General features: G+C 51.0%; 1 protein-coding gene across 1 annotated transcript in view; it reads right to left on the minus strand.

Annotated features, from left to right (window-relative positions):
- aars2 (alanyl-tRNA synthetase 2, mitochondrial (putative)) overlaps positions 1–14984 on the minus strand; it is a 102926-nt gene that overhangs the window by 68102 nt on the left and 19840 nt on the right. Inside the window, exons 4-7 of the mRNA XM_078542817.1 lie at positions 13220–13411; positions 8597–8741; positions 7938–8083; positions 1986–2094 (exon numbers count right to left, since the gene is read on the minus strand). Of these exons, the coding sequence (XP_078398943.1) occupies positions 1986–2094; positions 7938–8083; positions 8597–8741; positions 13220–13411 (592 nt within the window). The remainder of the gene's footprint in view (positions 1–1985; positions 2095–7937; positions 8084–8596; positions 8742–13219; positions 13412–14984) is intronic.

Here is a 14984-nt window from a genome sequence, read left to right on the forward strand (position 1 = left end):
TTACCTTCAGCGACAGATGTACAAGGACACCCAGGTCTCGTTGCACATTCCCCTCTCTCAATTTATAGTCATTTAGGTAATAATCTGCGTTTCCTGTTTTTGCTACCAAAACGGACATTTATCCACATTATACTGCATTTGCCCACTCACTCAGCTTGTCCAAATCACACTGAAGCATCTCTGCATCCTCCTCACAGCTCATTCTCCCACCCAGCTTTGTGTCATCTGATTTGATGATGAACTTGGCTAAGTGTGAATTTGTAAAAGCGCAAGTTACATATCTAGGTCATATCATTGGACATGGTAAGGTGGCTCAGAGAGATGTGAAAGTAAAAAACATCGTGAATTTCCTAGGTCCAGAACAAAACGGGAATTTTTGAGATTTCTGGGCATGAGTGGATTTTACCAGATGTTTGTACTAAATTTTAGCAATGTGGTGGCTCCATCGACTGAACTACTAAAAAAGGACAAGAAATTTCAATGGGCACAGGAGTGTCAGAATGCATTTCACAGTTTAAAAACTGTGTTGACTACTACACCAGTTATGCCAAGCAGTTTGAGTTGGCAATTAATTTGCAAGTAATTTGGGTATTGGTGCTGTGTTATTACAAGAAGATGAAACAGGAATTGAAAAGCTGGTAGGATATTTTTCACAAAAGCTGAACATACATCAGAAAAGATACTCAACCAACGAAAAAGAGACTCTAGGTCTTGTGTTAGCATTGCAGCATTGAGGTTTACGTTGCAAGCAATTATTCGGAAACAAGTATTTATACAGACCACAATCCTTTAAACTTTCTGGACAAATTTCGGGACTGAGTGCAAGACTGTTCAGATGGAGTTTATTACTGCACCATTTAACTTACAGATCATACATGTGTCTGGATGGGAAAATTTAATTGCAGATGCATTGTCAAGAGCCTAAAGTTCAAAGCGAATTGGACATTTGAAATGTGGACACTGGACTGAAATGACCTCGGTTGATACGAAGGATTTGTATATATTGTTATGTTAATGCATGTACCTGGTAATGTAATAGTTTTATGTATATAGATAAGTATAGTAAATAATGCGAAATGAGTTGAGAAAATGAAACCGTCTTTTAAAATTATGACGGTTCATTTTTCCATTGTGGTGTCAAGGAACTATCATATTTTTCCTAATATTATTGTGGGGTACTTTAAAGCAGGCATATGTGTGTTTAAGTTTGCTCTCCTTTTGTTAATAAATGTTTTAATTTAATCTTTAAAATCTCTAAAGGTGGTAGTAGACTCATTATTTCTGATTTCAGCATGGAAGCCTTCTCGTTGCAAAATCATTGTGATAGCGTGGCCTAGTTTCCAATGTGGATTTGGTCAGCCTGGCAAATACTACCTGCCATATCATAACTAGATGTTCTCAAAGTAAGTCAACCAGTAAATGCCAAACTCTTAACATAGCGACCTTAAAAGGGAATAACTATGTAGAACCCTTCAGACGTCTGCATAGTGTCTTATACTTTATGCTTACAAGTAATATGAAACGCATCCTGTCCCCAAGTACGGGAAGAGAGCTTTGAATAATCTTATTTCTTCCATTTATTTTATAGGGAAGGGCAGGGAGGTTTAAGGACGTATAGGGAGGCGCCAGAACTATAATGCACTCAGTGTGTGGTGTCCCTGGCAGCTGGGAGTCTGCAGACCCAAACAATAGGAAATGGCTGGGATTTTCCAACAGTATGTGGGAGATTCATCTCTAATCTCATATTCCAGGACATGAAGGTCGGCAAATGAACCTTAAGCATTAATCCTCCTTGACAGCCCACCCTGGGAGAGCCATGCTCCTTAATGCCCCCAGCTCAGAGTGGGATGGGGGGGGGGGGGGGGGTGAGTTGACCCTGTCCAGGTTCCTGCGACCCCTCAACATCAGGAACAGCTGGATTATGATAACCTGCAGTATCAGGACAGTTAATCTCCTCACACAACTGAGATTTACACAGTTCTTACCAGAATCTCCACAACCATCGGCACCAAACCTGCGAGGAGGCCAGGAGGTGCCTGCAGGACCTCGACAGAAAACCTCACAGCTCGGCGGAGGATTCGACGTAAAACCAGCCTGAAAACCGACAACAAACTCATCAGGATCATCGTCCGGACTCAAACTAGTGGGAGAAGAGCTTCAGTCCCTCCGCAACAACATTCCCTCAGGCCTGCGACAGCCCATCCCACCCCCAGAGACAGCCTCCTTACTTCTCCCTCCCCCGAGATGCACCCCCTAACATCCACTACTGCCCTCACAGATTGGCCCTCCTGCCCCACCCCCTCACCTTCCCCCAGAGACAGCCAACCCCCCACTCTGAGAGAGCCCCACCCTCCCCACCCCGAGACAGCCCTACGCCACCCCACACCCCCCGAGACAGCCCCACCCACCCTCCGAGACAACCCTACTCTCCTCACACCCCTCCTGATCCGGCCCCATACCAGTCTGCACCACCCCATCGCCCCCCCGCCCGAGACGGCCCCCCTTACCCCCACCCCAACCGAAACAGCCCCACACCGCCCCACCTGAGACAGCCCTACACCCCCAACCCCCCTTCCGAGGTCACCCCACCCTACCCACACCTACCTCCGAGACCGCCCAAACCCCTCCCCCGCCCGAGACAGCCCCCTACCACTCAATCACCCCCTTCCCCAACAGACCCGCCCACCCTCCCTACCACCCCACTCCGAGACAGCCCCACACCGCCCCACCCCACCGACAGGCCCGCCCATCGTCCCTACCACCCCACTCCGAGACAGCCCCACCATCCCCACACCTCCCCGAAACAGCCCCACACCACCCCACCCGAGACAGCCCCACCCATCCTCCCTACCACCCCACTCCGAGACAGCCCCACCATCCCCACACCTCCCCGAAACAGCCATATCCTCCCTTCCCCAGAAACGTCTCCCCTCCCCCAAGGTACCCACCTCACCTCCTCCCCCAGAGACTGCCCGTCCCTCACCTCCTCCCAGAGACAGGCCCTCCTTCCCCTCCCCCAGAGACCGCCCCTCCCTCACCTCCTCCCAGAGTCAGGCCCTCCTTCCCCTCCCCCGAGACAGCCCCCTCACCTCCTTCAGAGATGCTCCCCTTATCTCTCCCTCCTCCAGAGATGGCCCTCTCCCTTCCCCTCCTCCAGAGATGCACCCCACCTCACCTCCCCTACCCCAGAGCTGCGCCCCACTCCCTTCCCCTCCTCCAGAGATGCACCTCAGTCCCTTCCCCTGCTCCAGAGATGGCCCTCTCACTTCCCCTACCCCAGAGATGCGCCTCACTCCCTTCCCCTACCCCAGAGATGGCCCTCTCACTTCCCCTGCTCCAGAGATGGCCCTCTCACTTCCCCTACCCCAGAGATGCGCCCCACTCCCTTCCCCTGCTCCAGAGATGCACCCCACCTCATCTCCCCACCCCCCAGAGATATCCTTCCTCACCACCGCCCCCCCACCCCCCAAGTGATTCCTCTCTCAACTTCACCGCCTGTGAAGGTCTGGACTGAGGGTTGCTTGTGTGCGTAGTGTGTCAGACTGGAAGTTTGGTGAGTAAGTTAGATGTGGACTTTCTTTCCTACTTTTTTCAGCCTCCAGTAGTTGGCTTTTACTTCAGTAGAGGGGAGGAAGCTGATTGGTGACTAACTGGTAAGTTATTCTACTTATTCTAATTGTAATAAATAGATCTTATAGTTACAGTATGCCAGGTCATCTCGGCCCAGTGAAATGTACATCCTGCGGTATGTGGGAAGTCATGGCCGCACCAAGTGTCCTAGATGAACACATCTGTAAGGAGCGTCACCAGCTGTTGAAGCTTGACCCCTGGGTTTCGGAACTCGAGTGGCAGCCGGAGTTACTGTGGCGCACCTGCGAGGCAGAGAACTACATTGATAGTACATTTAGGGAGGTGGTCACACTGCAGGTTAGGAGCATGCAGGCAGAAAGGGAATGGGGTGACCACCAGGCAGTCTAAGAGAACCAGGCAGGTAGCGCAGGAGTCCCCTGAGTCTACCTTGCTTCCTAATCAGTTTTCCATTTTGGATACTGGTGAGGATGATGGTTCCCTCAGGGGAGTGCAGCCAAAACCAAGTCCGTGGCACCATGGGTGGCTCAGCTACACAGGAAGAGAGGAAGAAGAGTGGAAGAGGAGCAGTGATAGGGGATTCATTAATGAGGGGATTGGACAGGCCTTTCTGCAACAGTAAACGTGTCTCCATGATGGTGTGTTGCCTCCCTGGTGCCAGGATCAATGATATCACAGAGCAGCTGCAGGGCAACCTTCTGGGGGAGGGTGAACAATCAGTGGTCATGGTCCACGTTGGTACCAACGACAAAGGTAAGAAGAGGGATGAGGTCCTGAAAGCAGATTTTAGGGAGTTAGGGAGGAAATTAAAATGCAGGGCCTCAGAAGCAGTAATCTCTGGGTTACTCCCAATGCCATGTGCTAGTGAGCATAGGAATAGGAGGATTGGTTGATTGAGCAAACACATGGCTGGAGAGTTTATGTAGGAGGGAGGGCATCAGATTTCTGAGGCATTGAGGCTGGTTCTGGGGCAGGTGGGACCTGTAAAGGATAGAAGGGTTACTCTTTAAACAGCACTGGGACTAATATCTTCACAGGGAGATCTGCTTGTGCTGCTGTGGAGGGTTGAAACTAGATTATCAAGGGGGTGGGATCTGAGGGGGTGGGATCTGAGGGGCAGCTCAAATTGGAAGGAAGTAAAGCTGGTAACAGCTAGTGGAAAGGTAGCACATGAAATTAGAAGGCAGGCGAAACAAAGATGAGCAACAACTAGGCTTAGAATGCGAAATAATGTCAAAAAGACAAGGAGCACTCCACCTCAATGGACGGAGCATTCGCAACAAGGTAGGTGATTTAAAGGCATAAATAGAGGTAAGTGGGTATGATCTCATTACAGTCACCTTGCAGCCATGTTTTCAAGACTAGAAACTGAATATTCAAGGATATTCGACATTTAGGAAGGGCAGGCAAAAAGGAAAAGGAGATGATGTTGCACTAGTCACAGGGATGGGATCAGTACATCAGTAAGGGAGGATCTCCGATTGGAAGAACAAAATGTGGAGTCTGGTGGGTGGAGCTAAGAAATAGCAAGGGGCAGCAAACATTGGTGTTCTTTATAGGCCACCAAACAGGACAAAGCAGCCCACTTGATTGGCACCCCACCACAAACATTCACTCCCTCTACCACCGACGCACAATAGCAGCAGTGTGTGTACCATCTACAAGATGCACTGCAGGAATTCACCAAGGCTCCTTAGATAGCACCTTCCAAACCCATGACCACTACCATCTAGAAGGACAAGGGCAGCAGATAGATGGGAACACCACCACCTGGAAGCTCCCCTCCAAGTCACTCACCATCCTGACTTGGAAATATATCGTTGGGTCAAAATTCTGGAGCTCTCTCCCTGACAGCACTGTGGGTGTAGCTACATCACATGGGCTACAGGGGTTCAAGAAGGCAGTTCACCACCACCTTCTCAAGGGCAATTAGGGATGGGCAATAAACGCTGGCCCAGCCAGCAAAGCACACATCCCATGAATGAATTTTTAAAAATAGTGGTACTGAGGGGCATGGTATTAATCAGCAGGTTAATACCTTGTAGCGTGGGTAACACAGTAATCATGGGTGACATCAATCTGCATATAGACTGGGCAAACCTATTGAGCACTAATGCTGTGGACGACAAGTTTCTGGAGTGTGTTAGGGATGGTTTTGTGGAGCAGTATGTTGAGGAACTGACTCAAGGACAGTCTATTTTAGATCCAGTATCTGTAACGAGAAAGGGCTAATAAATATTCCTGTTGTAAAAGAACCTTTACGGATGGGTGACCATAATTTTACATTCTGTTTGAAAGTGAAGTGGTTCAATCTGACGCAAGGGTGTTACTCATAGGATCGTGAACCTTTGGAATCCTCTACCTGAGGGGCTGAATGGCCTACGCCTGTTCCTATCTACCTCCCGCAGAGAAGTCTCCCCTCACCTCCCCGTCTCCCAGACAAGCCTCACCTCACGTCCTGCCCCCCACGCTCCCACCACCGAGACACACCCGTCTCACCACCCCCGACCGGAGACACCCCTTAACCTCCCCCTCCACACCCCCCACCGCAGATACCCTCCCCTCACCCAGAGACACCCCACTTACCTCCCCAATCACACCCCCCACCGCAGACACCCCCCCCTCACCCAGAGACACCCCACTCACCTCCCCCATCACACCCCCCACCGCAGGCAACCCCCCCTCACCCAGAGACACCCCGTAACCTCCCCCTCCACACCCCACACCGCAGACACCGCCCTCACCCAGAGACACCGCCTAACCTCCCCCTCCACACCCCCCACCGCAGACACCACCCCCCTCACCCAGAGACACCCCACTCACCTCCCCCATCACACCCCCCACCGCAGACACCCCCCCTCACCCAGAGACACCCCCTAACCACCCCCTCCACACCCCCACTGCAGACACCCCCCCCTCACCCAGAGACACCCCACTCACCTCCCCCTCCACACCCCCACCGCAGACACTCCCCCTCACCCAGAGACACCACCTAACCTCCCCCTCCACACCCCCCACTGCAGACACCTACCCTCACACAGAGACACCCTCTAACCTCCCCCTCCACACCCCCCACCGCAGACACCCTCCCTCACCCAGAGACACCCCACTCACCTCCCCCTCCACACCCCCCACCGAAGCTACCCTCCCTCACCCAGAGACACCCCACTTACCTCCCCATCCACACCCCCCACCGCAGACACCCCCCCTCACCCAGAGACACCAAACTAACCTCCCCCTCCACACCCCCCACTGCAGATACTCCCCCTCACCCAGAGACACCCCACTCACCTCCCACTCCACACCCCCCACCGCAGACACCCCCCCCTCACCCAGAGACACCCCACTCAACTCCCCCATCACACCCCCCACCGCAGACAGCCCTCCCTCACCCAGAGACACCCCACTTACCTCCCCCTCCACACCCCCCACCGCAGACAACCCCCTCACCCAGAGACACCCCACTTACCTCCCCCTCCACACCCCCCACCGCAGACAACCCCCTCACCCAGAGACACCCCACTTACCTCCCCCTCCACACCCCCCACCGCAGATACCCCCCCTCACCCAGAGACACCCCACTCACCTCCCCCTCCACCGGAGACATCCCCCCTCACCCAGAGACACCAAACTCACCTCCCCCTCCACACCCCCCACTGCAGACACCCCCCCTCACCCAGAGACACCCTACTCACCTCCCCCTCCACACCCCCCACCGCAGACACCCTCCCTCACCCAGAGACACTCCACTTACCTCCCCCTCCACACCCCGTACCGCAGATACCCTCCCTCACCCAGAGACACCCCACTTACCTCCCCCATCACACCCTCCACCGCAGACACCCCCCCCCCACTCACCCAGAGACACCTCCTAACCTCCCCCTCCACACCCCCCACCGCAGGCACCCCCCCTTCACCCAGAGACACCCCACTCACCTCCCCCTCCACACCCTCCACCACAGGCACCCGCCCTCACCCAGAGACACTCCACTTACCTCCCCCTCCACACGCCCCACCGCAGACACCCTCCCCTCCCCCAGAGACACCCTCCAACCTCCCCATTCCCTGGAGACATCCCTTCGCTTCCCGCTCAACCAGAGAATCCCTTGTTTTCCCTACTGCCCCCCCGACCCTGAGATGCCCCCTGCCTCCCAAGAGACCCCTTCAAATCTCCCATGGAGGCTCTGCACCCTCTTGCCTCTCCCCACACCCTCTCTGATCATGCAAACTCCCCTCGCCCAATGAAGCCCCCTCATTTCCCAGATCCCTCACGCTGTGATATTAGCTCTCCCTCTCTCCAACCCAGCCCACCATTATCCGTAAGGTGTATTTAAACGCTGGGGACTCACTGAGCTCCTGTCATTCCTGGATAGAGGCCGTCAGCAATGCAGACAGTCAGAGTACGAATATGGTCAGCAAGCACGCGATATGCCATATCGACAGAGTCAGGGTCCATCACTCCCACCAGGCCTCGGTACTGAGGGGCTTTGGATCCCTAGAGAAACATCCAACCAGCACATGCTTGTAGTACCAGAAATAAACCACCTGTACTCACCAGCTTCACTCAGGGCCTCGATACAGGTACCCTGGGAACTCCCGACCCCACGCAAGGAGCCGCCTCCCCCACCTTGCGGACACACCCCTCCCACCGCCCTCTTCAACCTGCCCAGAGAACAGACCCCAGCCCACCTGCCTGGGGACTCCCACCCTCAACCCGTCTTTAGGTACCACACCTCCACCCTCAAACCGCCCCAGGTACCAACCCCAATCTTACCCACCCCTCCACCCCCCAGCGGAAATCCCCCCGCCAAGGGAACGCCCCTCACCCCCCTCCCCACTCCGGGGGCACCACCCTCACCCTGCCCCTCAAACCACCCCCCCATCCCACCCAGGGGAACATCCCTCACCCCCCACCCCACCCCCCCACCAGTCCAGGAACCCTCCCCCCCCCTCCATCCCAGGTATGTCCCTCCCCTACTCAGGTTGAATCAGCTGTTCCTGCTCTTACCCTGTGAATGGCATTTAGAATGGGAGTGAAGAGGTCAGTATCATAATTTGATTGCTTCCCTTGCAGAACAGTAGCCAATCGCTCGAGTCCCATCCCAGTATCAACGCTAAGCTGTGGCAGAGAGTGAAGGCTGCCATCTGCCTCCCTACAGAAGGGAAAAAACACCCAATAAACATTGCCTAAACCTACAAACATTTCCTCTACACTGTCCCCATTAAACACTCCCAGGGCAGGTACAGCACGGTGTTAGATACAGAGTAAAGCTCCCTCTACACTGTCTCCATCAAACACTCCCAGGGCAGGTACAGCACGGTGTTAGATACAGAGTAAAGCTCCCTCTACACTGTCTCCATCAAACACTCCCAGGGCAGGTACAGCACGGGGTTAGACACAGAGTAAAGCTCCCTCTACACTGTCTCCATCAAACACTCCCAGGACAGGTACAGCAGGGGGTTAGATACAGAGTAAAGCTCCCTCCACACTGTCCCCATCAAACACTCCCAGGATAGGTACAGCAGGGGGTTAGATACAGAGTAAAGCTCACTCCACACTGTTCACATTAAACACGACCCAGACAGGCGCAGGTCATAAGAAATAGAAGCAGCAGAAGGCCATTTGGCCCATCAAGCCTGCTCCACCATGCAATAAGATCATGGCTGATTTGATTGTGGTCAAAACTCCACTTTCCCACCAATCCTCCATTATCCTCGACTCCCTTGTCTATCAAAAATTTGTCTAACTCAGCCTTGAATATATTCCATGACCCAGCCTCCACTGCTTTCTGGGGAAGAGAATTCCAAAGACTAACAACCCTCAGAGAAGAAATTCCTCCTCATTTGCCTTAAATGGAAGATTCCTTAGTTTGAAACTGTGTCCCCTAGTTCTAGATCCCCCCATGAGCAGAAAAATCCTCTCAGCATCTACTCTGTCATAGTCATAGAGTCATAGAGGTCTACAGCACAGAAAAAGGCCCTTCAGCCCATCGAGTCTGCGCTGGTCAAACAAGTACCTAACTATTCTAATCCCATTTTCCAGCACTAGGCCCATAGACTTGTATGCCATGGCATTGCAAGTGCACATCCAAATACTTCTTAAATGTTATGAGGGTTTCTGCCTCTACCACCCTTTCAGGCAGTGAGTTCCAGATTCCCACCACCCTCTGGGTGAAAAAATTCTTCCTCACATCCCTTTAAAACTTCTGCCCCTTACCTTAAATCTATGCCCCCTGGTTATTGATCCCTCCACCAAGGGGAAAAGTTCCTTCCTGTCTACCCTATCTATGCCCCTCATAATTTTATACACCTCAATCATGTCCCCCTTCAATCTCCTCTGCTCCAGGGAAAATAACCCCAGTCTATCCAATCTCTCCTCACAACTAAAACTCTCCAGCCCAGGCAACATCCTGGTAAATCTCTGCACTCTCTCTAGTGCAATCACATCCTTCCTATAATGTGGATTCCTGAACTGCACACAATATTCCACCTGTGGCCTAACCAGTGTTTTATACAGTTCCAGCATAACCTCCCTGCTCTTATATTCTATGCCTCGGCTAATAAAGGCAAATATCCCATATGGCTTCTTAACCACCTTACCTACCTGTCCCGCTACCTTAAGGGGCCGGTGGACATGTACACCAAGGTCCCTCTGATCCTCGGTACTTCCCAGGGTCCTACCATTCATCGTGTATTCCCGTGCCTTGTTTGTCCTGTCCAAGTGCATCACCTCACGCTTATCTGCATTAAGTTCCATTTGCCACTGATCAGCCCATCTTACCAGCCCGTCTATATCCTCCTGTAATCTAAGGCTATCCTCCTCACTATTTACCACCCCACCAATTTTCGTGTCATGCGCGAACTCACTGATCAACCCTCCTACATTCAAGTCTAAATCATTTATATAAACCACAAACAGCAAGGGACCCAACACCGATCCCTGTGGAACCCCACTGGACACAGCCATCCAGTCACAAAAACACCCCTCGACCATCACCCTCTGCTTCCTGCCACTCAGCCAATTCTGGATCTAATTTGTCAAATTGCCTTGGATCCCATGGGCTCTTACCTTCGTTATCAGTCTCCCATGTGGGACCTTATCAAAAGCCTTGCTGAAGTCCGAGTAGACTACATCAAATGAATTGCCCTCATCTACACACCTGGTCACCTCTTCAAAAAATTCAATCAAATTGGTCAGGCATGACCTCCCCTTAACAAAGCCATGCTGACTGACCTTGATTAATCTCTGCCTCTCCAAGTGTAGATTAATTCTGTCCCTCAGAATTGCTTCCAATAGTTTCCCCACCACTGAGGTTAGGCTGACTGGCCTGTAGTTCCCTGGTTTATCCCTTCCTCCCTTCTTGAATAACGGTACCACATTGGCTGTCCTCCAGTCCTCTGGCACCTCTCCTGTGGCCAGAGAGGTATTGAAAATTATTGCCAGCGCCCCTGTTATTTCCTCCCTTGACTCACTCATCAGCCTGGGATACATTTCATCCGGGCCTGGAGATTTATCTACTTTTAAGCCTGCCAGACCACTTAGAACCACCCAGGTTCCTCTGTGCCACAGCATTTTGAAGTCTCTCTCCATTAAATAATACTCTGCTTTTCTATTCTTCCTCCAAAGTGGACAACCACATTTTGCACATTCATTTAACCTATCTTTATCGCTTTGAAGACTCTCTGTATGCTCCTCACAACTTGCTTACATATTTTTGTATCATCAGCAAATTTGACTACAGTCTGACCTTTCATCCAAGTCACTAATATAGATCATAAATATCGAGACCCCAGCACTGATCCCTGCAACTCTCCGCTTTTTAGTTTGCCAACCTGAAAATGGCCCATTTATCCTGACTCTCTGGTTTCTGTTAGTTGGCCAATCCTCTATTCATGCTAATATATCACTTCCAACAGCATGAGCTCTTATCTTGTGAAGTAACCATTTATGTGGCACCTAATTGACTGCCTTTTTGAAATTCAAATATATTACATACACTGTCATCCACTCCCACCCCGTCATTGAACTACAGTATGCAGATGATGCTTGTGTCTGCGCACACTCAGAGGCTGAGCTCCAAGCCATCATCAACACCATCACCGAGGCATACAAGAGCACGGGCCTGACGCTAAACATCCATGAGGCAGAGATCCTCTGCCAATCTGCCCTCTCCGCACCTCACTGCACCCCCCATGTGGACCACTCCCCATAACTAGGGAGCTACTGTCAATAAGGGCCGACATCGACGAGATTCAACACTGCCTTCAGTGCGCCAGCACAGTCTTCAGCTGCCTGAGGAAGAGAGTGCTTGAAGACCAACACCTCAAACCTAGCACCAAGCTCATGGTCTACAGAGCAATAGTGATACCCGCCCTCCAGTATGGCTCAGAGACGTGGACTATGTGCCTGCTGTACTCTGAGAAGTACCACCAGCGCTGCCTCTGCAAGATCCTGTTCATCTATTGGCAGGTTAAGCGCACCACCGTCAATGTTCTTGGCCAACATCCCCAGCATTGAAGCATTGGCCACGCTTGATCAGCTCTGCTGGGTGGGCCACAGCGTCTGCACGCCTGACATGAGACTCCCAAAACAAGTGCTCTACTCGGAGCTTCAACATGGCAAACAAGCCCCAGGAAGGCAGAGGAGATGCTTCAAGGACACCCTCAAAGCCTCCTTGAAAAAGTGCAACATCCCCACCGACACCTGGGAATCCCTGGCCCAAGACCGCCCGAAGTGCAGGGAAAGCATCCAGGAAGGAGCTGAACTCCTCGAGTCTCATCACCAAGGGCTAGTTGAAGCTAAGCATCAACAGCGAAGGGAGAGCATGGCAACCCAGGCACCCCACCCACCCATTCCCCCTACCACCATCTGCCCTACCTGTGACAGAGACTGTAGGTCACGTATTGGACTCTTCAGTCAACTCAGAACTCATTTTTAGTGTGGAAGCAAGTCATCCGCGAACCCGGGGGACTGCCTAAGAAGAGGAGAATCTACTGGTTCCCCTTTATCCACTCCACTTGTTACATTCTCAAAGAACTCTTAATAAATTTATCAAACACAAATATTCTTTCACAAAAGCATGTTGACTCTGTCTAATTTCATTATGATTTTCTAAGTGCCCTGCTAGTAGATCCTCAATAGTGGATTCTAGCATTTTCCCAATGACAGATATTAGACTAACTGGCCTATAGTTTCCGGCTGGCTCCCTTTTTTTTGAATAGTGGTGTTACACCTGGGGTTTTCCAATCCACAGGGACCTTTCCAGAATCTAGGGAATTTGGGAAGATTACAACCTCTGCAGCCACTTCCTTTAAGGCCCCAGGATGCAGACCATCAGGTCAAAAGGACTTGTCAGCCTTTAGCCCCATTAGTTTTCTCATTGTTTTGTCCCTAGTGATCATCATTGTTTTAAGATCCTCCCACCCTTTTGCCTCTACACTGACCCATCAAACACTTTCATGGCAGGTACAGCACAGGCTGGATACAGAGTAATGCTCCGCCTACATTGTCCATCACTCCATGAGCTAAACAGACCCCACCTCCACGCCATGACCCTAGTCTTAATACCAGCCCACACTACACTCCTGCCCAAATTCATTCTTTCCCCTCACAATGTTCCACCACACTGACCTGTTGTACTGCATGAAGACCAGGTTCCAGATCTCCACGAGCTGTGGATTGCCTCTGTTGACCTGTGCCGCTGCCCCTCTCCCTACCCCATGATCATAGTGTATCTCAGTGCATGGCCCACAGGGCCCTGTCTCTCCCATCTCCCAGAAGTTATCAGCAAGACCAAATGGAAGCACACGGTCTGGGTGAACTCTGGAAAAAAAAATATACAAAAATCAATACAAGGGATCTGTCAGACTTTGAACATGATGGACCTTTGACCCGCATGACCCCTGACCCCCGGCACAGTGTGTTTAAGTTCTAGTCCTCGTGATGCCACTCAGAAGTGTTGAAGGCGACATGGAACAGGATAGATGAGTGCCAACAATCTTTCCTCATTTCCGTTCACGGGAGTCTACCCTCCACCCTCACATCAATCTCCTTCTTCAAGCACACACTGTGCAAAGGAACCACACGCAGTGGACAGCACCATCAGAGTGTAAAGGTGGGGAATGTGGTACAAATGCAACCCTCTGCTAAGGAGCTGTCAGTGAGCAGCATCAAACTGAAATTTAGTTTAACTTTCTACATTCAACTTAGAGCTTTAAAAACTGTAAAAGTAACTGCATATTAGACAACAGAAACTGCCTGTCAGTAGCAGTTAAGTGACAATTCATCAGCAAGTGATCGGCTGAATAGAAGCTAGTTACTGTCAGCAGGAAACTGGATGGGCACTTGTAACATGAGCATGACTGAAAGTTGTATAATAGTAAACAGTATCTGCCAACACACAGGGTGGTCATGAGGAGAGGGCATTGTAAACACAGGGTAAAAGGTGGGCTTTGGGAACTTGGTGCAGAGGGGGAAGGAGTTGCTGCTTTTTGGCTTCAATATTTGCAGTGGGTTTGTGTTACAGGCACATATTTAATTTAATCCAGCTATAACTTAAGTCAGATCAAGTGTTTAGTTCAAGATGAAAATCTATACGCTAAATTGATTAAACACATAGACTAATTAAATAAATTAAACAAGGTTAGATCTAGATGACAGTGCAGGTGATGCGTTATATCTACAGCAAATGGGAGTTTGTGAACTGCGATCCTGGACACCACAAATGCAGTAAGTTCAGCACAGCTCAGAGTTGGTAGGCTGGGGACTGAGGTTCAGACATTGCAAGGCATCAGGGAAGGGGAGGGCTACATGGACACTTTGATCCAGGAAGCAGTCACACTCCTTATGAACATATGAATTAGGAAGAGTAGGCCATTTGGCCCCTTTGAGCCTGCTCCACCATTCAATAAGATCATGGCCGGTCTGATTGTGAACTCAGCTCCAAATTCCACCAACATCCGATAACCTTTGACTCCCTTGTTAGTTGAGAATCTATCTACCTCTGTCTTAAAAATATTCAATGACTCTGTCTCCACTGCTCTCTGGGGAAAGAGTGTTCCAAAGACTCACAAAAATAAATTTCTTCTCATCTCCGTTTTAAATGGGCGAGCCCTTAATTTGAAACTGTGTCCCCCTAGTTCTAGTTTCTTCCACAAGAGGAAACATCCTTTCAGCACCCACCCTGTCAAGTTCTTTCAGCTTAGGGAATGGTACAAATCTGGTTAGTGGTCATGGACAGGAGGGAGATCCCAGGTGCAGTGCTGGGAGGCTCCAACAAGTATGAGGTTTGTGCTGCCCGTGTGGATAAGGACAAAGTGGATAAACAAATTGGGCACAGCACCGTGGGACAGGAGACCATCCAAATGGAGGTGGGGGAGCGTGAAAAATAATATGG

Source organism: Cetorhinus maximus, chromosome 5 (genome assembly GCF_964194155.1).
Source record: "Cetorhinus maximus chromosome 5, sCetMax3.hap1.1, whole genome shotgun sequence".
Lineage (NCBI taxonomy): Eukaryota > Metazoa > Chordata > Chondrichthyes > Lamniformes > Cetorhinidae > Cetorhinus > Cetorhinus maximus.